The 24,723-nt window shown below is 36.4% G+C and overlaps 1 protein-coding gene across 1 annotated transcript; it reads right to left on the bottom strand.

The window, feature by feature from the left end:
* Nucleotides 1-16,751: 16,751 nt before the first annotated feature.
* Nucleotides 16,752-18,718, bottom strand: LOC148268604 (MLP-like protein 34). The gene is made up of 2 exons (XM_088216112.1): nucleotides 18,523-18,718; nucleotides 16,752-18,044 (listed from the first exon to the last, which is right to left on the bottom strand). The coding sequence occupies exons 1-2, from the start codon at nucleotides 18,716-18,718 to the stop codon at nucleotides 17,764-17,766; spliced, it is 477 nt and encodes a 158-aa protein (XP_088072238.1). The 3' UTR covers nucleotides 16,752-17,763.
* Nucleotides 18,719-24,723: the final 6,005 nt, after the last annotated feature.

The raw sequence follows: 24,723 nt of genomic DNA, 5'->3' as shown, positions 1-24,723 counted from the left end.
GAAAGGAGCTTCGACACCCACCCTCAGCTAGCGGGGAGTTCCCAACCCTCAGCCCCGCTCCGCAGGCCAGCACCTACCGCACCTGTCCAACCCAGTAAGAGGCCCAGACCCGCCATCCAGGCCCCACCTCAGGCTATGGGGGCAGTACGTGGGAAGATCTGCCAGCACTACGGCAGGGATCACGGGGACCGACCCTGCTATCGCCTCAGCAACACCTATCGCATATGCGGCAGTGCCCAGCACTATGCAAGGGAATGCCCGAGGAACCAGAACCAAAGAAGGCCTCCAATCCAGGGCAGAGTTTACAACCTTACTCAGAAGGATGCCGACGCAGACCCGGACGTGGTACATGATATGTATACTATATCTGGCCACATTGCTCATGTTTTGTTTGACACTGGTGTATCACATTCTTTTGTTTCACATGTTCTTGCTTCCAAAATTTGTGTATCACCTGATAGACTTGATTCATTGTTGCTTGTATTTACCGCTGGGGGGGAGACATTGCTAGGAGATGTTATCTACAGGGCATGTGCCGTGGAGATAGCAGATAAGAAACTGAGGGTAGACCTGATAGGGTTAGACACGGGGGATTTTGATGTAATCCTATGAATGGATTGGCTAGCGACGTATCACGCCACCATAGACTGCTTTAACAAAAAGGTTGTATTTAATCCTCCCAACGATGAGCCATTTACAAGTTAATAAAATCATTCAGTACTGATTTTCCCTGATGGCAAGTTTTCTTAATTCCCAGTACCTTAATCTTGTATTTTCTCTAACTAGGTAAGCCCAAGAAGGAAGTTTGTATCCAAGAGATTCCAGTAGTCCGAGACTTTCCAGACGTATTTCCGGATGAACTACCCGGTCTACCAGTGGACAGAAAGGTCGAGTTCACCATAGACTTACAGCCAGGTACCCAGCCCATCTCGGTTGCTCCTTACCGAATGAGCCGCATTGAGATGGAAGAACTAAGGAAACAGATCACTGAGTTACAAGACAGTGGTTTCATTAGACACAGTGTTTCCCCTTGGGGTACCGGAGTTACTTTTGCAAGGGAGATGGAACGTTGAGACTGTGCATTGATTACAAAGGGATAAACAAGGTAACAATTAAGAACAAATATCCTCTTCCCCGGATTGATGACCTTTTTGATCAGTTGCAGGGTGCACAAGTCTTTTCTAAAATAGATCGACGATCAGGTTACCATCAGGTAAAGATAAGAACGAAAGACATCCCCAAGACGGCATTCCGAACCAGGTACAGACACTATGAGTTCCTGGTCATGCCGTTTGGGCTAACCAACGCCCCGGTCATCTTTATGGATCTAATGAACAGGATCTTCAGAGAGTTCTTGGATCAATTTGTCATCGTGTTCATCGATAATATCTTAGTCTACTCAAAAAGTAGAGAAGAACATGTTCATCATCTTGCCCAAGTCCTACAGGTCCTCAAGGAAAAGAAGTTGTATGCAAAGTTGAGCAAGTGTGGATTCTGGCTTGAGCAAACCACCTTCCTAGGACATGTTATATCGAAGGAAAGGGTATCAGTGAACCCCGAAAAGGTTAAAGCGGTACTTGGTTGGGAAAAGCTGACAACAGTTAAGGAAATTAGCAGCTTTCTGGGGATAGTAGGTTATTACCACCGGTTCGTCGAAGGGTTCTCTAGCCTAACAGCTCCTCTAACCCGACTCACAAAGAAGAATGCAAAGTTTGAATGGAATGAGAACTGCGAAAGGAGTTTTTCAGAATTGAAGAAGCGACTGACTACTGCACCCGTGCTGGCTCTACCGAGTGGATCAGGAGGGTATGCAGTTTATAGTGATGCCTCCTATCTGGGCCTGGGTTGTGTCCTGATGCAGCATGGAAAGGTTATAGCATATGGGTCCAGACAGCTAAAGAATCATGAGAAGAACTATCCTACCCATGACTTGGAGCTTGCCGCAATCATACACGCCTTGAAAACCTGGCGCCATTATTTGTATGGAGAGACCTTTCAGATCTATACCGATCATAAGAGTTTCAAGCACATCTTCACTCAGAATGATCTCAACATGCGTCAGAGAAGGTAGATGGAACTCCTCAAGGAGTATGATTGTGATATCCTATACCATCCAGGTAAGGACAACGTGGTAGCCGATGCCCTCAGCAGGAAAAGTGCAGGCACCCTAGCCCATTTGATGGTTTCAGAATGCAGGTCAATTGGGGCCACGCAACAGGTTCGACTGCGAGATCTGAAGAGGGCCACATGTTTGGGCCACCTAGCAGTCCAACCTGAGTTAATCCAAACAATAAAGGAAGCCCAATCAGTCGACCCCGCCCTAGTAACCCGCAAGAAGGATGCAGAACAGGGAGTGAGTTCAGAATTCCAGATCTCTGCCGACGGATTGATTCGTTTCAAGGACAGAGTGTGTGTCCCAGACGACAGTGAGTTAAAAAGAGACATCATGACGGAGTTCCATAGTTCAAAGTTTGCCATGCATCCAGGAAGTACCAAAATATACCAAACTATGCGACCTCGGTTCTGGTGGAATGAGATGAAGAGAGATATAGCTGACTTTGTATCTAAGTGCTTGATATGTCAGCGGGTCAAAGCAGAACATCAACGCCTAGGTGGGTTACTTCGGCCTTTACCGATTCCAGAGTGGAAGAGGGAACATATCACCATGGACTTCGTATCGGGACTACCCAAGGCACGATCAGGACATGATGCTATATGGGTAATTGTTGACCGACTCACTAAGTCTTCCCACTTCCTGGCCATCAGAATGACTAATTCTTTGGACAAGTTGGCAAGAATGTATATCCGGGAGATACTCAGATTGCATGGAGTCCCAGTGACAGTGGTATCCGACAGGGATCCCAGATTCACTTCTCGGTTTTAGAATAGCTTCCAGCAAGCCATGGGAACAAAGGTATCCCTCAGCACTACTTTCCATACTCAGACCGATGGACAATCAGAAAGAACAATTCGTACACTGGAAGATATGCTCCGAGCTTGTACCCTTGACTCTGGGGGCCATTGGGACGACCATTTACCCCTGATAGAGTTTGTCTACAACAACATCTATCAAGCGAGCATTGGCATGGCTCCATATGAGGCGTTATATGGGCGCCCATGCAGGTTACCGATTTGTTGGGAGGAAGTGGGCGACAGAAGATTGTTCGGTCCGGAGTTGGTAGAGGAGACCACTTCGAAGATAGCTAAAATCAGAAAGAACATTCAGACATCCCAGAGTAGACAGAAGAGTTATGCAGACACCCGGAGGAGGGATCTAGCGTTTGAAAAAGGCGACCGAGTGTTTCTTAAGGTCACTCCTTTTAAGGAGATCAGTAGGTTCGGCAGGAGGGGGAAACTGAACTCCCGATTTATTGGACCGTTTGAAATCTTAGACAAGATTGGTACCGCTGCCTACAGACTAACACTGCCTCCCGAGCTCTCTCGAGTTCACAACGTGTTTCACGTATCTATGCTACGTAAGTACAACCCGAACCCTTCTCATGTCTTGGCTCATGAACCGCTTCCACTCTAAGAGGACCTGTCTTATGAAGAAGTACCGGTCGGTATCACGGACCGAGAGAGCAGAATACTCCGCAACCGGAAAATATCATTTGTAAAGGTCGTGTGGCAGAATCACACGCCCAGGGAGGCTACTTGGGAACTGGAATCAGAATTTAAGACCCAGTATCCCCATTTATTCGACCAAGAGTAAGAGACAAATTTGGGGGACCAAATTTCTTTAAGGGGGGGAGAGTTGTAACACCCACTAATTTTATAATAATTATTATTATTTTTATTTTTATTTATTTTATTTAGTTTATTTATTTAATTTAATAAAAATAAAAATAATAATAATGATAAAATTGGGTAAAAATATTATTAGGATTTAATTGAAATTGATTTTGGGAAAAAAGGGTGAAAATTAAAATTATGAGGGTATTTTTGAAAAGAAAATCGAAAACCGGGGGTCAAAATATAATTTAGAAAAATTGTGCCCCGTCAGCGCCATGTCAGCAGCCACGTCAGCGGCCCAATCAGCAGCCCTGGCCGTCCGTGCGCGCGATCGGACGGCCCAGATACACGCGCACGGACGGCCCAGATTTAATTGCAATGGACGGTCCAGATTTAATCCAAATTAAATCGCGATCGAACGGTTCAGATTAAATCAAGATGGACGGCTGTGATTAAAAGACAAAAGGTATAAATAAACCCCCCACACCTGACCACAAAAACTCTAGCCGCCAGCTCTCGTCGGAGAAGACGAACTAGACGTCGGAGGAGCCGGCCGCCGCCACCCGTCGCCGCACCGGGGAGTTTTTCGACCGCCGATCGAGGTAAATTTCATACCCCCAGCTCGTTTTTCAATCCTGAGTTCCCCTGTGGCCAAATCGGAGCCAAAATCCTGGCTAAATGGCCGAAACCCAGCGGCGTTGCCGCGCCCCTCCTCGGTTTTTGCCTCCGATGAGGCCCTTCCCGGCCTCCGTTTGATACAATTTTTATATCACCGTGATCACCATTCTTTTATCTATAGGTTGATCGGAGCCAAATCACCAAAACACGAACCTCGCTGGAGAGCTGCCGCACCCGAGAGCACCGCCGCCGGTAAGCTTCAGTTTTTCATAATTTTTTAGCCCCCCGAGGGCCCTAGGGTTGTTTTATCGCAGGGACCGATGTAAGTGTCGCCAGAACACGGCGGAGCCGCCGTGCCAGAATTGCGATATTGGCCGAAAGGGGCCCTGGGTCTAATTTGGGATTTTCTGGGACACGTGCAGGTACCAGTAATGCGTTTCAGTTCCCCAAAAAAAATTCAGGAAAAATTAGGGACAGCTTGTAGGCGCACTGTAGAGCCGTATTCATACCCCGAAACAAGTAAGGACCCCTCACTCTATTTCCTATCACGGTATTAAAGTTCAATAAATGATAAAACGGTATTTCATGAATCAATAGATGTGTGAAATTGTTTAAGGTCGCTAATGGAGCCCGAATCTGGTGTGTTTGTCGGTCAGCTGTTGTTTGGCCTATTTTACAGTTTTAATGCAGTATGAGCTCTGATGTTTTCATTTCATAGTTTCGTGTGCATATATCACTGTTTTATTGATTATGGGTTGAATGACTGAGAACCCGATATTGTATGTTGTCTTGTTTGACATAAATTACTAGTTTGCTTGTTTGTGTGTGATTTGATGATGCTGACTGAGGAAAAAGGGGAATGAAAGGTTATGTAAATTGATAATTGTATAATGTGGTCAGCCTGACTAGATATCCTGGGAGATGGTGGACGGACCGGCCCCGTAGGGAACCCTACCGGGATTGTGGTCTCTCATACCGGACGGGGTATGGAGACCTTGTGTGTTTTGACATCCATACCGGACGGGATATGGGGACGGCCCGTTTCACCCTCATACTGGACGGGGTATTGGGGTTTATAGTTTTGACGCCCATACCGGACGGGGTATGGGGACGGCCCTGGAATTTGATTACAAGTGTTAAGGGTTCACGGGTAGCGGGACCCCTATGGATCCCCATGGATACTAGTAGGCTGGTAAATGAGGAAAAATATGTTGTGTAACGATTGAAATGCAAAATGCGTGATGAGTATTATGTTATACAGTTCATATGATTTCATGATGATGATAATGTTATTGCTTTCGTATGTTGTTTTATGAACTTCACCGAGGTAAGTGGATAGTAAAGGATTTTATTATTGACAAAAGAATTTGTTGTAAATTATGCTCCATTGGTCTTTTTGTGTTTTCTACCCACTTTTATCTCCGTGACGGTGAAATAGTGTGATGTCTCTACTGGGCTAGTGTAGCTCATTCCTTATTTAATCATTTCAGATCAGGAAGACATTGTTCCCGAGCCCGTTCCGCAGGAAGACGACGAAGGGGACGCCTGAAGACTCCGTAGTTATATTTATAGCTTTTATTTTTAAGTTTCTCTTTTAGTTAGTTTGTTCTTTTATACTTTGAGCACGTTTTTGGTTTTAGTGTAAGGGATGTTAATCAAAATTTTTATTACGCTTCCGCATTTGACCTTTTTAATACACATATTTCATTTTAAAATTCCGGGGCCGTTACACAAACACTTAAATTATTGATGCTCTAATACTACTATCTCTAGCAATAGACATTGCTAGGGATATTTTGGTTAATGGGTAATTTACCTTCAATCGATTTCTTACGAAATGAAAGACCCTTTAAAGACCAAGAAGAAAGAGAAATCCTAAAAACAAGTAGATTCATAAGTAATATTTTGAAAAACCAAATAATTATCCAATATTTTGACACCTTCTAGACTCCCCATGAAATTTTCTTTAGGAAGAGCAGATATCTTACTTGTTCCGAATTCCCATCGAGATTCCACATTGCAACTCATGTACCTCATGGATGAAAGCATTTTGGGAGATTAAATAAATCATGTGTTTCGTAAAAATAAATAAATATATATGTACATATTAAATGAGACAGAGTACACTTAGGTTATTGATGCTCTAATACTACTATCTCTAGCAATAGACATTTTTAGGGATATTTTGGTTAATGGGTAATTTACCTTCAATTGATTTCTTACGAAATGGAAGACCATTTAAAAACCAAGAAGAAAGAGAAATTCTAAAAACAAGTAGATTCATAAGCAATATTTTGAAAGACCAAATAATTATTCGATATTTTGATGCCTTTTAGACTCCCCATGAAATTTCCTTTAGGAAGAATGGATATCTTGCTTGTTTCGAATTCCCATCGAGATTCCACATTGCAACTCATGTACCTCATGGATGAAAACATTTTGGGAGATGAAATAAATAATGTGCTTGGTAAAAATAAATAAATATATATATATGTATCTATTAAATGAGACAGAGTACACTTAGGTTATTGATGCTCTAATACTAGTATCTCTCGCAATAGACATTACTAGGGATATTTTGGTTAATGGGTAATTTATTTTCAATCGATTCCTTACGAAATGGAAGACCCTTTAGAGACCAAGAAGAAAGAAAAATCCTAAAAACAAGTAGATTCATAAGCAATATTTTGAAAGACCAAATAATTATCTAATATTTTAATGCCTTTTAAACTCCCCATGAAATTTCCTTTAGGAAGAGCGGATATCTTGCTTGTTCTGAATTCCCATCAAGATTCCATATTGCAACTCATGTACCTCGTGGATGAAAGCATTTTGGGAGATGAAATAAATCATGTGCTTGGTAAAAATAAATAAATATATATGTATATATTAAATGAGATAGAATACATCTTATTAGTATTCTTATTTTTGAAAATCTTTATTCCTCCTAAATTAAGTTTTACAGGAGAAGAGGATGTCCTAAAGATATGTTCTGACCCTAAATAAGATTAGATGAAAGCTATAAAAAAATTAAGGCTAAAGTCTTAATGATAAAACTAATTCTAAGTCTAAATGAAGTATGCTCTTTAATGCAGCAAGAAGAGAAAAAGAGGAAAATCTCCACAGACTTGAACCCAAATAGGGCAATGGCAGCTAGAATTAAGGATTCCAACAAGATCTTTAAGGTCAAGGTGGCTAGGAAAAAAAATTATTTTGCACACATTGTAAAACCACAGGCCACTCACTAGATAATTGTTGGAAGGTTAGTGGAACCAAACCCACCTGCACGCACTATGGTAAATCTGGCCATAGTGTCAATACCTACTATAAAGTGCATGGATACCCCAAAGACAGTAAAACTCGTGGAAAAGGCAAGGGAGCTGTAGCTAACCAGGTCACGACAGAGGAAGAGAATGAAAACAGTGAGATAGGGACTGGGAATGTGATAACATAGGAGCTGTATGCCCAGCTCATGTCTTCGCTACAACAGAACGTTGCTACTGCCAATATGGTTCAGACCCGAGGCTCAATCGACACAGATGCAAAGCTGCATGAATTTTTAGGTAAATTTTCCTTCTCTAGTACATGTACAGTTGAATAAGAGAGATTGAAAATGGTCCATTGGGTTATTGACACCGGGGCGTACAGACAATATCTGTATATTGGAGATGTAATGAGTGTTAACTCCACAGTAGGGTTGCCAAATGGTGAAAAAATTTAGGTTGTGTCTGTAGGAACATTGAAAATCAGTAAGGATTTAATCCTCAATAATGTTCTATGTGTGCCAGCCTTCAGTTTTAATTTGTTATCGGCTAGAAGACTAGCCAAAGATTCTCAGTATTTCTGGTCTTCTCTTAAAAAATATGCATAATATAGGGTCTTCACACATGGAAGACGATTGGATTGACTAGGCTTGAAAGAGGACTATATGTTTTGCAGCAAAAAATGGACATCTTTTGTAATGAACAATTTATATCAGATGGTACCTGAGAGTGGTAATTCAATAACTAATTGTGAACTCTGGCATTATAGACTTGGGCATTCAATGCTCCCCAAAACAAGTTCTTTTTTGAAATTGTCCAAAACAAGTTATTTTATGCATAAAGCATAAAATATGTGATGTATATCCTTTAACTAAAATGAACAATAAATTACTATTTGGCGTTTGTGAATATAAATCTCAACACTGGTTTGATCTTATACATTGTAATATTTGAAGACCTTATAATGAGGTCTCATATGATGGTTTCAGAATTTTTTATCTATTATTGATGATTACAGCAGGTGCACATGGATTATATTGCTCAAGAACAAATCTAAAACAGGACAAGCATTGCATAATTTTTGTGCATGGGTAGAGACACAATTTGTAGCTAAGGTCAAAACAGCAAGAAGTGATAATGGTAAGGAGTTTTTGATGGATGATTTTTACTTGAAGAAGTGAATTGTACACCAAACAAGCTGCGTCCAAACTCCGCAACAAAATGGAAGAGTAGAAAGAAAGCATCAACAGATCTTTAATATTGCCAGGACTCTTAAATTTCAAAGTGGTTTAGATTTGAAATTTTGGAGTGATTTTGTACTAACAACTGCGTATATTATGAACAGGATTACCTCCTCAGCAATACAGAATGAAGCACCATTTGAGAAGCTAAACAGAAGAAAGCCTACATACGAACATGAGAGTTTTTGGCTGTCTGGCCTTTGCCTCAACATTGACAAGGGATCGTCACAAGTTTGATCCAAGAGTAAGAAAATTTATGTTCCTCGATTACCCACTAGGAACAAAGGGATACAAGCTACTGGATGTTGAAAATGGCAAGGTTGTTCTGTCAAGAAATGTAATATTTTATGAATGGGTGATGCCCAACAAAATAAGAAAAAATGACGAGGGGAAATGAACCAAGTAATTCTAAGATTGCAAAAGAGTACCGTTTACAACCCAGGTGTTGAGGCAGGCATTAGGATTAGACAGAATGACATTGCAGTTAGTGAAGAGGAAAGAATTCAAGAAGAATCAGGTAGAAACAGTTGGGAAACAGAAAGGAATGAGATAAGCTCAGATGAGAGTTTTGCAACTGAAGAGGCAGATTCAGTGATTGAGTCGAAAAGGTCAGACAAAGAAAGAAGACCACTAGTTTGACTGAATGATTATATATATGGGGAAGCATTGAATGTAAGTGGCAATTGTAAAACATAAAAAAATTCGGGGAAAATGAAAGGTAAGGCCATCCCTCTATGTTCATATATGAGTTATGAAAGGCTGAATAACAGGTACAAAAAATTTATTTTTGCTGTGGACACAGAACATGAACCCAGCAGCTATCAAGAGGCCTACAAGGACACCAGTTAGGTGAAGGCAATGAGGAACAAAATAAAGGCTCTTAAAGGAAATGGTACCTAGAAAATCACCAATTTGCCACCTAACAAAAACGTTGTGGGATGCAAGTACATATACAAGATCAAGTACAATGCTGATGGTACAATTGAAAGTTTTAAGGCTAGGCTTGTTGCTAAAAGGCATACACAAAAAGTGAGATTAGACTACCATAAAACATTCTCACAAGTGGCAAAAATACCATGGTAAGGTTGATCCTGTCATTAGCTACTATGAATAATTGGCATTTTAGGCAATTTGATGTAAAACAATGCTTTTTTTGCATGGAGATTTAGATGAAGAAGTGTACATGGAACTTCCCCGGGATATCAAATTAAAAACAGTTCCAAAGTATGCAGATTGAAGAAAAGTATATATGGTTTAAAATAGTCATCCAGACAACGGTATGCAAAATTTTCATCATTCATTTTGCAGCAAGCTTTTGAGCTATCAAAAGCTTATTACAGTTTGTTTGTTAGAAAAACAGAAGACAGTTTTACGACCATATTAATTTATGTGGATGATATAATTGTAATTGGAGATAATTTAGAAGCAATAGAGAGATTGAAATCAACTCTTGATGAGCAATTCAAGATTAAAGACCTAGGGAACCTCAAATATTTCCTAGGGATAGAGGTCGCAAGGTCCAAAGAAAGCATATATATGTGTCAAAGAAGGTATGCCATTGATCTCTTGACAGAAGTTGGAATGATAGGATCAAAATCCTTAAAAATAACTTTAGATCAAAATCTGAGGTTATCTAAGGATGAAGGTGAATTATTATCTAATTCTGTGATTTACAGGAGACTAAAGGGGATGCTTATGTATTTAACACTGACAATGCCAAATTTGGCCTATTCCGGGTAATAACTCAGTCAATTTGTAGCGACCTAAAACTTAAAAGGAAATAAAATCATAAATTAAATGCGAAAGTAAAAATAATAGAGTTAGACTTTACATTCCTTACACAATAATTGAGAATACTCAACAGGAATATAAGAATGATCATTCTAAAAGAACAAGCAAAAAATCAATAAATAAATGAAAAGTAAAATAATTAGGTATTCTAAGACGATCTTCACTAGCCTTTGAAGGGAGTCTGGTGGTTAACTATTCACAACTCCCTCATTGATCGGGATCTGGATCTTGGTTCTCTTGATCTGAAATAGTTAATGAAAAAGTGAACTACAGTAACCTAATAAGAATATTACACTACTCATCGATACAGAAATTGAATGTTGGTAAAAATTATAAAAACAACTAATGAAGCTCTTAAATTAAGTAAATTCATTTATCATAAGTAAAATCATTTATTGCATACTTACTGTAGCGAGATTTCTAAAAATCGACCTCTAAAGGCAATAACACAAATAACATCATAATCTCATATTCAATTAGCCAGAACAACAATTTTTTCTTTTTATTTGCTTACTAGTATCTCTGGGGATCTATAGGGATGTCTCACTACGCGTGAACCCATAACAAAATTTGTCAACTAACCGGTCGTCCCCATACCCCGTCCAGTATGAGCGCCAAAAGTACCATCCCTCAATACATCATCCAGTATAAGGGTGAATCGGGCTGTCCCCATACTCCGTCCAGTATAAGCACCAAAAATATAATTCCTCGATACCCCATCCGGTATGAGAAAACGTTTACAGTAGAGTTTCCTATGTACCAAGTCCATCCACCATATCCTACGATATCCAATAAGACAACTGTTTCATTCATTCACTTGACCAAGCAATTTTCTGTTTATATTTAATTTTCAGTTTTACAAATTAACTATAAATCACGCAAGACAAATAATACATGCATCAAAGAAACACAACTGAATTATCTTACTAATTCCAATGTATTATTATGCATTTAAAACTATAAGATCAAACAATCAGTTAAAATATGACAAACATTAATACATAACCGGTTACGGCTCCATTAGTAACCTGTAATTAATTATTAAAATTTTTTAAATTACGCAAAATACTGTATTATTTATAATTAGACTTCAATTCCATAATAGAGAATAGGGTGATGGATTCTTATCTGAATCGGTGTCCGAAATACTGAATTTTCTACTGCACCTACTAGTGGTCCCTGAGTTTCTTAAATTTTCCTGCGGAGATTGAAACACGCTTCACGTACCTAGAAGTGCCCAAAAAAACCAAAATCGATGTTAAAAAATTTTTTCGGCCAATTTCAGAATTCCGGCACGATGCCACTGTCGTGCTTTGGCGATGGCACTGCCGCCCACGGCGGCAGTTTGCTTCGGATTGACCATTTTTGGCCAGTTTTGGTTGGTTTCGACCGGTTTTATATTCATTCATGCGAGAAAATACATTAAGGAACTTTGGTTGGCTGAAAAAATCAAAAAATAAAAACTTACCGACGGCGAGATTTTCTGGCGTAGCGGCTCTGCCGGCTCACCTTCGCAGTTAGACTTTTTTCTTTGGTCAACCTATAGAAAACAGAATGGTGAATACAATGGTAGAAAAATCGAATGAAATGAAAATCGGAAAGGAGTTCATCGGAGATGATTTTTGGTTTTGCCTGCGATGATGCCGTCAGGCTTTACCTGCGGTTTCTGGCTCATTCGCTGTTCCTTTTATTCTGATTTGGTCATGGGAGTGTTCAAAATCAAATTCCAAACGAATAGGAGAATTTTTACCTTTTCTGGCGGTTGGAGGTGGCTCCGGCGCCGCCACGGGCGGCAGGCAGCTCCCTTATCTGGCGACTGATTCTTCTTCTCCGATAGGGAGCTGGCGGCTAGGGTTAGAGTTCGATGTGAAGTGAGATATTTATATCCGTCTTCCTTAAATCTAGGTCGTTCATCATATTTGATTTAGACTGTCCGATCGCGTTTGAATAAAAAATGAATCTTGACCATTCATCGCTATTTGATCTATACCGTACGATCGCATTTAAAGAGAGGACGAATATGAGCCATTCATCGCGTTTAATCATAACCATTCGATCGCACCTGAGAAGGGGACAGATCCAGACCGTCCACACGCGCGGAAACGCATCCGGGCCTTCCGATCCAGACACGTAGATTGCCGGTGTGGCCTCCCACGTGACACCGAGTCAGCGTGCCCTGCCACGTGGCGCTCTACGATTCGTCAGGATTACTGACTAGGTAGTCCTACGTGGTGCATTTTTCTTAAATTATGTTTTGACCCCCAGTTTTTTATTTTTCTTTTAAAAATATCCCCTAAACTTAAATTTTTATTTATTTTCTTCAAAATTATTTTTAATTTCATCCTCCACCTATTTTTTCTTAATTTTACATTAAATAAAAATTTATAAAATTAAAAAGTATATTTTTATATATTTTTTTAATTTAAAAATGAATCCTATGTCAAATTTCGGATTCGGGTATTACACAATTTATGGAAAAGCCAAGAGACAAACACATGCAAACTGCTTATAAAGTGTTGAGGTATGTTAAAGGCAGTGTAGGACAAGGTTTGTTTTACCCATCAAAAACATAACTAAAGATGAAAGCTAATTGTGATAGTGATTGGGGAAGTTGTCCAGATACTAGAAAACTAATAATTGGGTACTGCATATTTATAGGTGACTCCTTGGTGTCTTGGAAATCTAAGAAACAATCAACTGTATCAAGATCCTCAGTTGAAGCTTAGTACAGGGCTATGGCCACCACAAGCTGTGAAATTACATGGGTGAAGTATTTGATGACTGACTTAAAGGTAACATATAATCAGGTTGTAATTTTACATTGTGATAACAAGACTGCACTACATATTGCAGCAAACCCTATATATCACGAAAGAGCGAAGCATATTGCGTTGGATTGCCATCTCATTAGGGAGAAAATACAAGATGGTGGAATGAAGACAGACTATGTGAAGAGTGCAGAGCAAGTTGCTGATGCTCTAACCAATGCACTGTCTACAGCTTCAATAGAACAGCATCTCACCAAGATGGGAGCAAAGAATTTGTACTCTCCATCTTGCGAGGGGGTGTTGAAGTATGAGCATGGTTGTAGAGGATCAGAACAGAGAAGAAATACTGGAAATGGGCGACATGCCTCTGTCACGTGCGTGTGTATGTATATTTTACTAAACGGCACCGTCTTGTTTTAGATTTTTTCTGAGGATGTATAAATAGCTTAAGGAAGCCCGATATCAGTTTCTTCCTCATTCAAAAATCAGTAAAGTTCAGTTGAGTTTCCTCTTCTCTCAATTCTTCATCTCCATGCAACATTTTATCTTGCTTTCCTTTATATTTTTAGCAAGAATCTTGATAGGCTTATAATTTTGTCAATACATATATATATATATATATATACACTCACACATAATAAAATATATACACGTAAACTCACATACTCACACATTGTAACACCCTAATTTTATTATTATTATTATTATTGGAATTATTATAATTTTATTTTATTTTTTCTTTTATTTATTTATTTAAGTAATAATATAATTATTTTAATATAGTTTAATTTAATTTAATGGAAATAAAAATAATAATAATGATAAAAATAGGTAAAATTATTTTTGGAGTTTAATTGAAAACAATTTTGGAAAAAATTGGTGAAAATTCAAATTCTGGAGGTGTTTTTGATAAGAAATCAAAAATCAGGGATCAAAACGCAATTTAAAAAAATTGCGCCACGTCAGCAGTCCGGACAGCGGCTCCGACCAACCAGGACACGCCGCGTGGCAGAGACACTGACGCGAGAAGGCCACACAGAACGGGCCACGTGGGCGATTCGCGTGCGCGCGATCGGACGGCTGAGATCTGTTCCTGCGCGCACAGACGACCTAGATCAAACGCGCGCGCGGACGGCCCAGATTGCACGCGTGCGGACGGCTCAGATTGAATCACGCACGGACAACCCAAATCGCATTGCGATGGACGACCCATATTTATTTCTAATTTAATCACGATTGAATAGTCCAGATTAAATCGTGAACGGCTCAGATTAAAAGGGGAATGTTATAAATAATCTCATCCACACCCAACCCCAAACCCTAGCCGCCAGAGCCCTCGCCAGAGAAGACAGCCCAGCCACCGAGGAACCAACCGCCGCCACCCGCTACCGCACCGGAGCACTTTTCGGCCGCAAAACGAGGTAAATTTTCTCCCCTTGCCTCGGATTTCGATGCTAAACCCTCCTGTGGCCAAATCGAAGCCAAACCATCGGCCAATTGGTCGAAAAACGCCGTCGAAGCCCAACGGCGCCGTCGTGGATTTTCTCGATTTTTGCTTCCGATGAGGCCTTTCTCGATTCCCGTTTGATGTAATTTTTACACCATTGTGACCACTGTCTTTTCCTCTACAGGTTGACTGGAGCAAAACGCCAAATCGCAACTCGCGCCAAAGGAGCCGCTGCACCCAAGAGCTCTGACGCCGATAAATCTCGATTTTTTGAGTTTTTTCGGCCCACCGAGGGCCTTACGTGTATTTTATCACAGGAACCAATGCAAGTTTAGCCGAAAACGGTCGAAAACGGCCAACCTGAGGCGGATCAATGCCGCTTGCAGTCGCCGAAGCACGGCGGAGCTGCAGTGCCGGAATTCCAAAATTGGCCGAGGAGGCCCAGGTCTGATTTAGAGTTTTTTGGGGACACGTGCAAGTACCGGAAGTGTGTTTCAATTCCCGAAAAAAAAAATCAAGGAATCTAAAGACTGCCCGTAAGCATAGTGAAAAACCGATTTTAGACTTCGAATCAAGTAAGGATCTCTTACTCTATTTCCTATCACGGTATTAAAGCTTAATAAATGATAAAACAGTATTTTATGAATTAATAGATATGTATAATTGATTAAGGTTGCTAATGGAACCCGAATCAGATATATTTTTGATCAGTTGCTATTTTAGTTATTTCACAGTTTTAAAGGCATTATGGTGTCTGATCTATTTATTTTATGGTTTTGAATGCATAAATCACTGTTTACTTCACTATTGCTTAATTTTGTGAATCCGATGATATGCCTGCATTGTTGGATGCTCGTTACTGGTTTAAATATTCATGATTATGTGAGAAACAGAAAACTAAGAAAAGAATAAAAAAAATATGTGAATTGATAAATGGATAAGTCGACAGCCTCACTAAATATCTTGGGAGATGATATACGGACCGGGTCCATAGAGAACCCTACCGGGAACGTTGTCTCTCATACCGGACCGGGTATTGAGACTTTAAATGTTTTGGTGCTCATACCGGACGGGGTATGGGGACAGCCTACTTCACCCTCATGCCGGACGGGATAATGAGGTTTATGCTTTTGGCGCCCATACCGGACGGGGTATGGGGACGACCCTGGAGTTAGTTATTAAGGTGAATGGTTCACGTATAGCAAGGACCCCTATGGATCCTCATAGATACTGGTAGACTGGTAAAATAAGAAATTTGTTGCTTGATGATTGAAATATTAAAAGTATGACATGTGTTATGTTACAGAATGCGAATGATTTCATGATATTATAATGTTATTGTTTTCATAAGTTGTTTTCATGAATCTCACCGAGGTAAGTGAACAGTAAAGGATTTTATTATTGATAAATGAATTTGTTATAAATTATGCTCCATTGGTCGCTTTTATTTTCTACCAACCTTTATTTATGTGACAGTGAGATAGTGTGGCATCTTTACTGGGCTAGTATAGCTCATTCTTTACTTAACCATTTCAGTTCAGGAGGATTTGATTCCTGACCCCGTTCCGCAGGAAGACGGCGAATAGATGCCTAAAGATTTTATAGTTTTCCTTATAATATTCATTTCTAATATTTACTTTAATTAACTTATTCTTTCATATGTTTAATACGTTTTAGTTATTGCGTAATGAATGTTAATCATAATATTTTATTTCACTTCCGCACTTAAAATTTTATATATATGTTTTCTTTTAATTTCCGTGACCGTTACACACATGGATAATTTATACAAATATATGTACACTCACTCACACTCACAATAATATATATGTAAATTCTCACACTCACCATATACTCAGGATATATATGTATATACGCATTCACACACATATAACATGTATATACATATATATTCCACACGCAAATACATGCTTATTTACAGTTATATACATAAAATGTTCACACAATTTATACACGGTACACACATTCAAGCAGATGCATGACGAAAACAAGTTTAATATACACAAAAACCTGTGCAATGGTTACTCTCTCACTTGTTTCAGTCAATTCCGAGGATTTTAAAAAACTAAGTAGCCCTCAGTCCTGTTTTACAGACTTACCCACACCGGACTCATAATCATCATACCAAGAACCCAATGGAAACTATTAAAACGCCCAAATCCGAAACAATTTGACTCTAGAACGATATAAAACCTTTAAATCAAAATCATCTAAAACCCTAACATTCTGGAAATTTAGTAATAATAACATTGAGACTTTCCCCAACTCTCGAACCGATATCGATCGGTTAAGAAAAACCTAAATCAGCGACGATCAGATCAAACCACAAATCAAAAAATCAATCGGCAGATTCAAACCCTTAAATCGCGAGTATATGAATAAAAAAACGGAACAAACATCTGTAACTAGATAATACCATTCTTACCAAGAGTAAACCCTAGATCTGTGACGCTCCGACTTGCAGCGGCGGCGTGAGTGTTCCTCTTTTCTGTAATGATGTACGGCACGACTAGGAGACTCACGAAGGAAAGCTCACCATCGAATTCTCCCTCTCTTCTTCTCGGCACGCCGAATCTCCACTTCACTCGCCAATCTCTCCGTCTCTTTCTCCCGCCCGCTGTCTCCTCTTCTCTTCTCCCTCTCTCTCTCTCTCTCTCGACCGCGAGACTATTGCATATACAATGGATATATTTTTATCATTGAATACATAAATATATACGTATATAACAACATTACATAATTTATTTCTTAATTAATATTAGCGAGAAAGAAATATAAATTTGAGCAAAGATTACATTTATTTATTTACATATTTTTATTTATTTATTTACTTACAAATATTGCTCGACGATAAATCTTAAACTTTTTATTTCCGAAATAGACTAATTTTTATTGTTCGTAAGGTATTCATCAACTCGTCTTGCGGTTTCAATTTCGTTCTGCATAAATAAGGTTGGATCTGCAACTTGCTCATTCAACTTCTCGTACTCGAACGTATATTTCACCACGCTACCTTTTTTTTTATCTTTAGAAACAACATTCTGAATAATATTGAAATACCTGAATTCGTCCAGAAGATTTCCAGCGATCACATTGTTAACTGCCTTCTTCTTTTTATAATTTATGTATTCTATAACTCGTGTCGTAGTGCGAAGTTCTCCGTCTATTTCATAAATTAAAAAAAAAAAAAAAGTTATAAGAATAGATTAAATAATTATATTATTTTCTTTAATAAATTAATTATAAAATAAATTATCAAATTAGGCTGTAAAATTAATATTATTATACTATATTTAAATATTTTAACTAATTAATTAAATCAATAGCAGAAAAAATATTCATAATATTGTTATTAATTTATTAGTAAAAATTATTATTTTTATCTGCACATTTACATTCACACACAACCTAATTATTTTAATTTTTTTATATTAGAAAATAATAAAAAATAAACATTTTGATTTATAAATATATATATATATATATTTTTATATGTAGTACATAAATAAATATAAATATTGACTTATAAATGATCAAATTACATATTATTTTAACCAAATTCATTTGTTCTAAAAATAATATTAAGAATTAAATTGAAATAAATATATATATATATATATATAATTAAATTAGAAACTTACTGGGCCGAATGGTTAGAAAAAGGAGAACAGCACCCTGTTCTCCCCACTGACCTTCGAGTAATTGAATACTTCGAAATCTTTCTGGATGAATTTCTGGTAATTTATACATTTTTTTCCAGAAGAACTCAAAAAATTCATCAGCTGAACTTTTAATTTCTACTTCGTCTCTTAAAATTTCACCACTTTGTCCTTCCATTTTTTTTTTTTTCCTTTGATAATTGTATGAGATTCTATACTCATTACTTTGCTGCCTATATATATATATATATATATATATATATACACGTATATATGTATGTATTTTATTTTTAATGGGTAGTCATTTGAGCTAATTCAATTATTGATGTAATAAATTAATGTTTTTATTAGTTTATTTGGTAATTATTTTAATATTTTAAATATAAATTTATTTTTGGGAAGTAACCAAATTATTTACGAAAGTAGAGTATTATTATTTGGTTGAAATGTCCTAATAAAAAAAATATATTTTATTTAAATATATATTTTTAACAGAGAAATTTATATAAAATAATAATTTTTATATATAAATAATATAAAAAACACAACATGGTAGTTTTTTATTTTTAAAAAAATTTAAAAAAAATACTTTATTTCTAATTATAATTATAATTATAATTATATATAGTACTAAAAAAAACCCAATTAAAATATTATATGGTTATGCTTACCTTTTCATCCTTGCTTGTTCTACAATTAAATCCATCACCTCCAAAATATTTATGTAAATTAATTTCTTTTTCTTTTTGAAAATAATGACAATTAATTTCTTAATAAAAAAATATAAAAATAATATTATAGTTCGAGAAAATCATCCATGATCGAAAATCTCAACTACAATATCTACTCTTCATTTTTTGTTTTTTTTTTTATTTTTTATTTTTTTTTTCTATTAATTGCATATCCGTTTAGTTCTATAACTTTTTGGTTTACCAACTTAAAGCAAAAAGATATGAGAGGTAATAATTAGTTGTAACAACCCATATCCCTGGAGGGATAAATATATTCAATTTTACTTTTCTTGTTATAATCGTAATGTTAAACTCGCAAGATATACATAGATAGATATGCAATCTACTATATATGTACACATTCTCGTAATATTCAACTACAATAAAAGATTTTTAGAAATAAATCCGCTGTATCATATCCTTAAGCCTAGTGTACTAAATATCTCCTCGAGGTTTGAAAAATCAAGATAAGGTTAACATCGGTTAGGGTCGGTCTTGTATCCTTTATGGCTTTTAATACGATTTTGTTGGGTCCTTGAAATCCTCCTATTTTACCAACACTGAAAGATGAAAGAGAATGAGTTACACATGCTTAGTAAAAATAATTTAATAACTAAACCAATGAAAATCAGAGTTAATACATGTAAACCCTTAAGTTTTCCACCCCAATTTGATATATTTTACGAATTTAGATTCCACACGCTCTCCAACATTTTTATAATCATCCAACTCCCTCTCTTCCTCTAACCTCTGAATCATATTAGACTCTATTAACCCTCACTGTTCACTATTACTAGTTTGAAGTTGTAACTGCTGGTATTTCATCTTATTAACTCTTATAATTCCCTTAAATCACATTAGCACCTTGTACTAGGTACAATATACGATAGTTAAGTTACATAATCTAATTAATAACACCATGTATAATTACTTACACATACACAAGTCTTTCATAGTATAGTACTTGTGCAATCACTATCTAGTGAGAGTAAATAGAGTTCACCACTATCCACGTAACAATAATCACAAGCACAGTGTAGTAATACAACACAATCACCATACCTAGTTTACCAATCAACCAAAAACGGGGACACACACACACACACCTCATTATAGAAAGGAGTTGTTCTGAAAGTACATGAATTATGCTAAACTTTAATGTGGTCGTACATAACCGTTACGTGTTCAGGTGTATTAACGAAGTGATAAGTGTGTATCCATACATAATCGTTCCGTATTTGGATGTATGAAAAAATACTTTAATTTGGGTACCCTAATTATTCTGTGTTCGGGGAGTAGCAGTGTTTAAAGGTATTCATGTATATTATTCCGTGTTCGGGTATATGGGGAATCAATGATAAGTATATGTGCCTACACATAATGTAACACTCCAAAATAAATTGTGTATAATTTAAAATTTATAAATATAATTTTTTTTTTATTTTCATTTAATTTAGAATAAAAATAAAGTAAAATTGATTAAGAATTAAATTAAAAATAATTTTGGAAAAAATAGGTAAAAATTTGGGTTCTTAAGGTATTTTTGAAAGAAAAATCGAAAAATAGATGCTGAAATACAATTTAGGAAAGTTTAGCCACGTAAGACGCCTGGTCAGCAGGCTCGGTGAATCAGGACGCGCTGCGTGGCAGCAGACAGTGACGCAGTGCCACACGGGAGGCCACGCTGGCGATCCACGTGCCCGCGATCGAACGACCTAAATCTGTTCTCGTGTGCACGGACGATCCAAATGCATTCCCTCCCAAACGCGATCGAACGGCCAGATTCAAATGGGATCAGATGGTCCAGATTAGATTACGATGGACGGTCCAGATTGGATCGCGATGAACGACCTAGATTCACTCTCTATTTAATTGCGATCGAACAATCTAAATCAAACGCGATGGACGGCCCAGATCAAGAGTGAACGAATATAAATAACTCTCATTCGCACCAAACCCTAACCCTAGCTGCCAGAACCTCTCGCTGGAGAAGAAGACCTAGCCGCCAGGAAGGAGACCGCCGCCAACCGTCGCCGCACCGGAACTCTTTTCGACCGCCAAAAAAGGTAAAAACTTTTCATTTTGCTCGAAATTCAATTTTAAATACATCCATTGCCAAATTGGAGCAAAAGGACCAGCCAATTGGCCGAAAAATACGGGCGAAGCCAGCGGCGCCGCTGTAGGGAATTTCACAAAACGCCTCCGATGAGGCTTTTTCTGATTATCATTCTATATAATTTTTCCACCGTTGTGATTACTGTGTCCTTCTCTATAGGTTGATCAGAGCAAAACACCCAACCGCAACGTGAGCTGGAGGAGCCACCGCACCGGAGAGCTCCGCCGCCCGTGAGTTTCAGTTTTTTGTATTTTTTTGGGCCAACCGAGACCCTTTAACGTATTTTCTTGCAGGGATCGATGCGAAATATGCCGAAAATAGCCGACTCAAGGCAGACCGCCGCCGTGCTGAAATTCTAAAATTGGCCAAGTGGGTCCGGAGACTAATTTTGGGTTTGTTTGGGATATTTGTAGGTACTATTAGTGCGTTTTAATTCCCAAATAAAAATTTAGGGAACCCAAAAATTGCTCGTAGACGCAGTCTAACAGTGTAGCTTTTCGGGTATCAAATCGAATAAAGATCCCTCATTATATTCTCTATCATAGAACTGAAGTCCAAATAAATAATAATACAATATTTTGTGTGAATTTAGAAAATATGCATAATTAATTACGGATTATTAATAGATACAGAATCAGAAATTATTTACTGTTATTTGTTGATTGTTTTTACAGTTTATATGCATAATGTTATCTCATTAAATTGTTTTATGCCTTTGAAAGCATACATGGTCTATTCTGTGTGTTTACTGCCGAATCGAAAAAAAGAATGTTAAACGGTAAAAATTGTGTGATGAAATGAATAAATGAAACGACAGTCTTACTGGATATCTTGGAAGATGGTGGACGGACCGGGGACATAGGCAACCATACCGTAAATGTTGTCTCATACCGGACAAGGTATGGAGATGGCCCGTAATTGAGAATGTTAAATGAAAGAGATCACGTGTAGCGGGAACATTCCTATGACCCCCATGGATACTAGTAGTTTGGTAAAAAGAGTGACAGTTATTGTTTGATTTATTGATGATGGGTATAGAATTATAATATGTGCTATGATTGCTTATTGTACATGAAATCATGATCTGTATAACATTATTGTCTGTATAGATTGTTTTTATGAATCCCACTACGGTAAATAAATGGTAAATAATTTTTTTGATTGATAAATGAATTTGCTAAATATAGTACTCCATTAGCGGTTTTTGAGTTTATACCAACATTTACTTCTGTGTCGGTGAGATAATATGATATTCTTACTGGACTATTATACCTCATCCTTTATTTAACTATTTCAGATCAAGATAATCAGGTTCCAGAGCTCGATCCGCAAGAGGATTGCGAGTAGATGCTATATTTTTTTATTTTCCGTTTATTTCCTTATTTCTTATATTTCTTTCAAAATGGTGAATTTTGTAACACTGTTTGGTACTTTAAATTATTTATGTAATGAATGTAAACCCTGAATTTTTATTACGCTTCCGCACTTTAATTATCTTTTATTTTCTTTAGATATTTTCGGGACCGTTACATTATTATTTTATTCGATAATTATTTTAAAATTTTAAATATAAATTTTTGTTACCTGATGATTGAAATACAAAAGTATGATATATGTTATGCTATAGAGTGTGCATGATATTATGATGTTTATAATGTTATTGTTTTCATAAGTTATTTTTATGAATCTCACCGAGGTAAGTTTACAATAAATAGTTTTATTATTGATAAATGAATTTATTATAAATTATGTTCCATTTGTCGTTTTTGTTTTCTACCAACATTTACTACTGTGACAGTGAGAAAGTGTGACATCTTTACTGGGATAGTGTAGCTCATTCCTTACTTAACCATTTTAGATCAAAATGACTTGGTTCCCGAACCCGTTCCGTGGGAAGACAGCGAGTAGAAGCCAAAGAATTTATTAGTTTTCCTTATAATATTCATTCATAGTATTTCCTTTAATTAATTTATTCTTTCATATCTTTAATACGTTTTGATTATTGTATAAAGGATATTAATTATAATCTATCTTATTTCGCTTCCGCACTTAGAATAAATATATACATTTTCTTTTAATTTCTGGAGTCATTACAGGACTAGTGTAGCTCATCCCTTATTTAACCATTTTAAATCAAGAGAACCAGGTTCCAGACCTCGATCCGCAAGAGGATTGCGAGTAAATGTTATATGTTTTTATTTTCAGTTTATTTCCTTATTTCTTATATTTTTTTCAAAATGGTGAATTTTGTAACACTGTTTGGTACTTTAAATTATTTGTGTAATGAATGTAAACCCTGAATTTTTATTACGCTTCCGCACTTTAATTATCTTTTATTTTCTTTAGATATTTTTGGGACCGTTACATTATTATTTTATTCGGTAATTATTTTAAAATTTTACATATAAATTTTTGTTTAACTTTAAGTTTCAATTATAGAATATTTTTTTGAAGTAGCAAAATTATTTATGAATGCAAAGAAAAAAAAAAGATAATATAGAAATATTAATTATAATCATATATATATATATATATATTATATCAAGATAAATTTTAGATGTTATTATCTATTTAGATTTTAAAATATAAAAATAAAATTAATTATAATACATTTATGTTTTTTTAAATAAAATAGAATTTAATTTTATTGCATAATTTTAATTTTTAAATACAAATCTATTTAATTTTTTAAACATACATAACAATTTAATTTTGGTAACTATAAATTATACACTATATAATTAATTTTTTAAAATTATAACTCATGTATAACACGTGATAAAGATATAATTATATAATTATATTTAAATAAATTTTTATTATTTTAAATAAAAAAAATTTACATATGCTTCGTACTAATTAAATTATATAATATAACGTTAAACTTAGTAGGAGAAATATCAATTTCGGTTTTCCTTTCATGAAATCAAACTCAATTAAAAAATATACCCTGAATTTTTTGTTTTTTATTTTTTATTTTTGATTTTTTCTGTTAATTACAAATCCATTTACTTCTAAATTTTTTTGGTTTACTAACTTAAAACAGAAGGATTTGGAGAGTGATAATTAGTTCTTAACAACTTTCTTAATAAACAATTATAAAATTAATTATAATTTAATCTCCATCTTTAGAGGTGAAAATAATTTTATGAGATCAAAGAATTCAAAATTAGATGACATTAATATAAACATCAAGACTGATACTTTGATGAATGAAATTGGGAGGTCAATCGAAGATTGATTGATGTCCTCCATGTATAACTCCGATTTTGATCCTAAACTCTATCGAAGATGTTAAAGTTAGGTATTTTTCACTAAGATAATATTATTTTTTAA

Source organism: Carica papaya, chromosome 3, assembly GCF_054855325.1.
Source record: "Carica papaya isolate Zhongbai chromosome 3, ASM5485532v1, whole genome shotgun sequence".
NCBI classification, from domain to species: domain Eukaryota; kingdom Viridiplantae; phylum Streptophyta; class Magnoliopsida; order Brassicales; family Caricaceae; genus Carica; species Carica papaya.
This window is presented reverse-complemented; position numbering and strand designations above follow the sequence as displayed.

Excerpts from the sequence above, each read along its gene's own strand:
- LOC148268604 (XM_088216112.1), bottom strand. The coding sequence starts at position 18,718 with ATGGAAGGACAAAGTGGTGAAATTTTAAGAGACGAAGTAGAAATTAAA. Across the intron at positions 18,045-18,522 it reads TTTTCTAACCATTCGGCCCA|ACGGAGAACTTCGCACTACG; the intron begins GTAAGTTTCTAA and ends TTTATGAAATAG.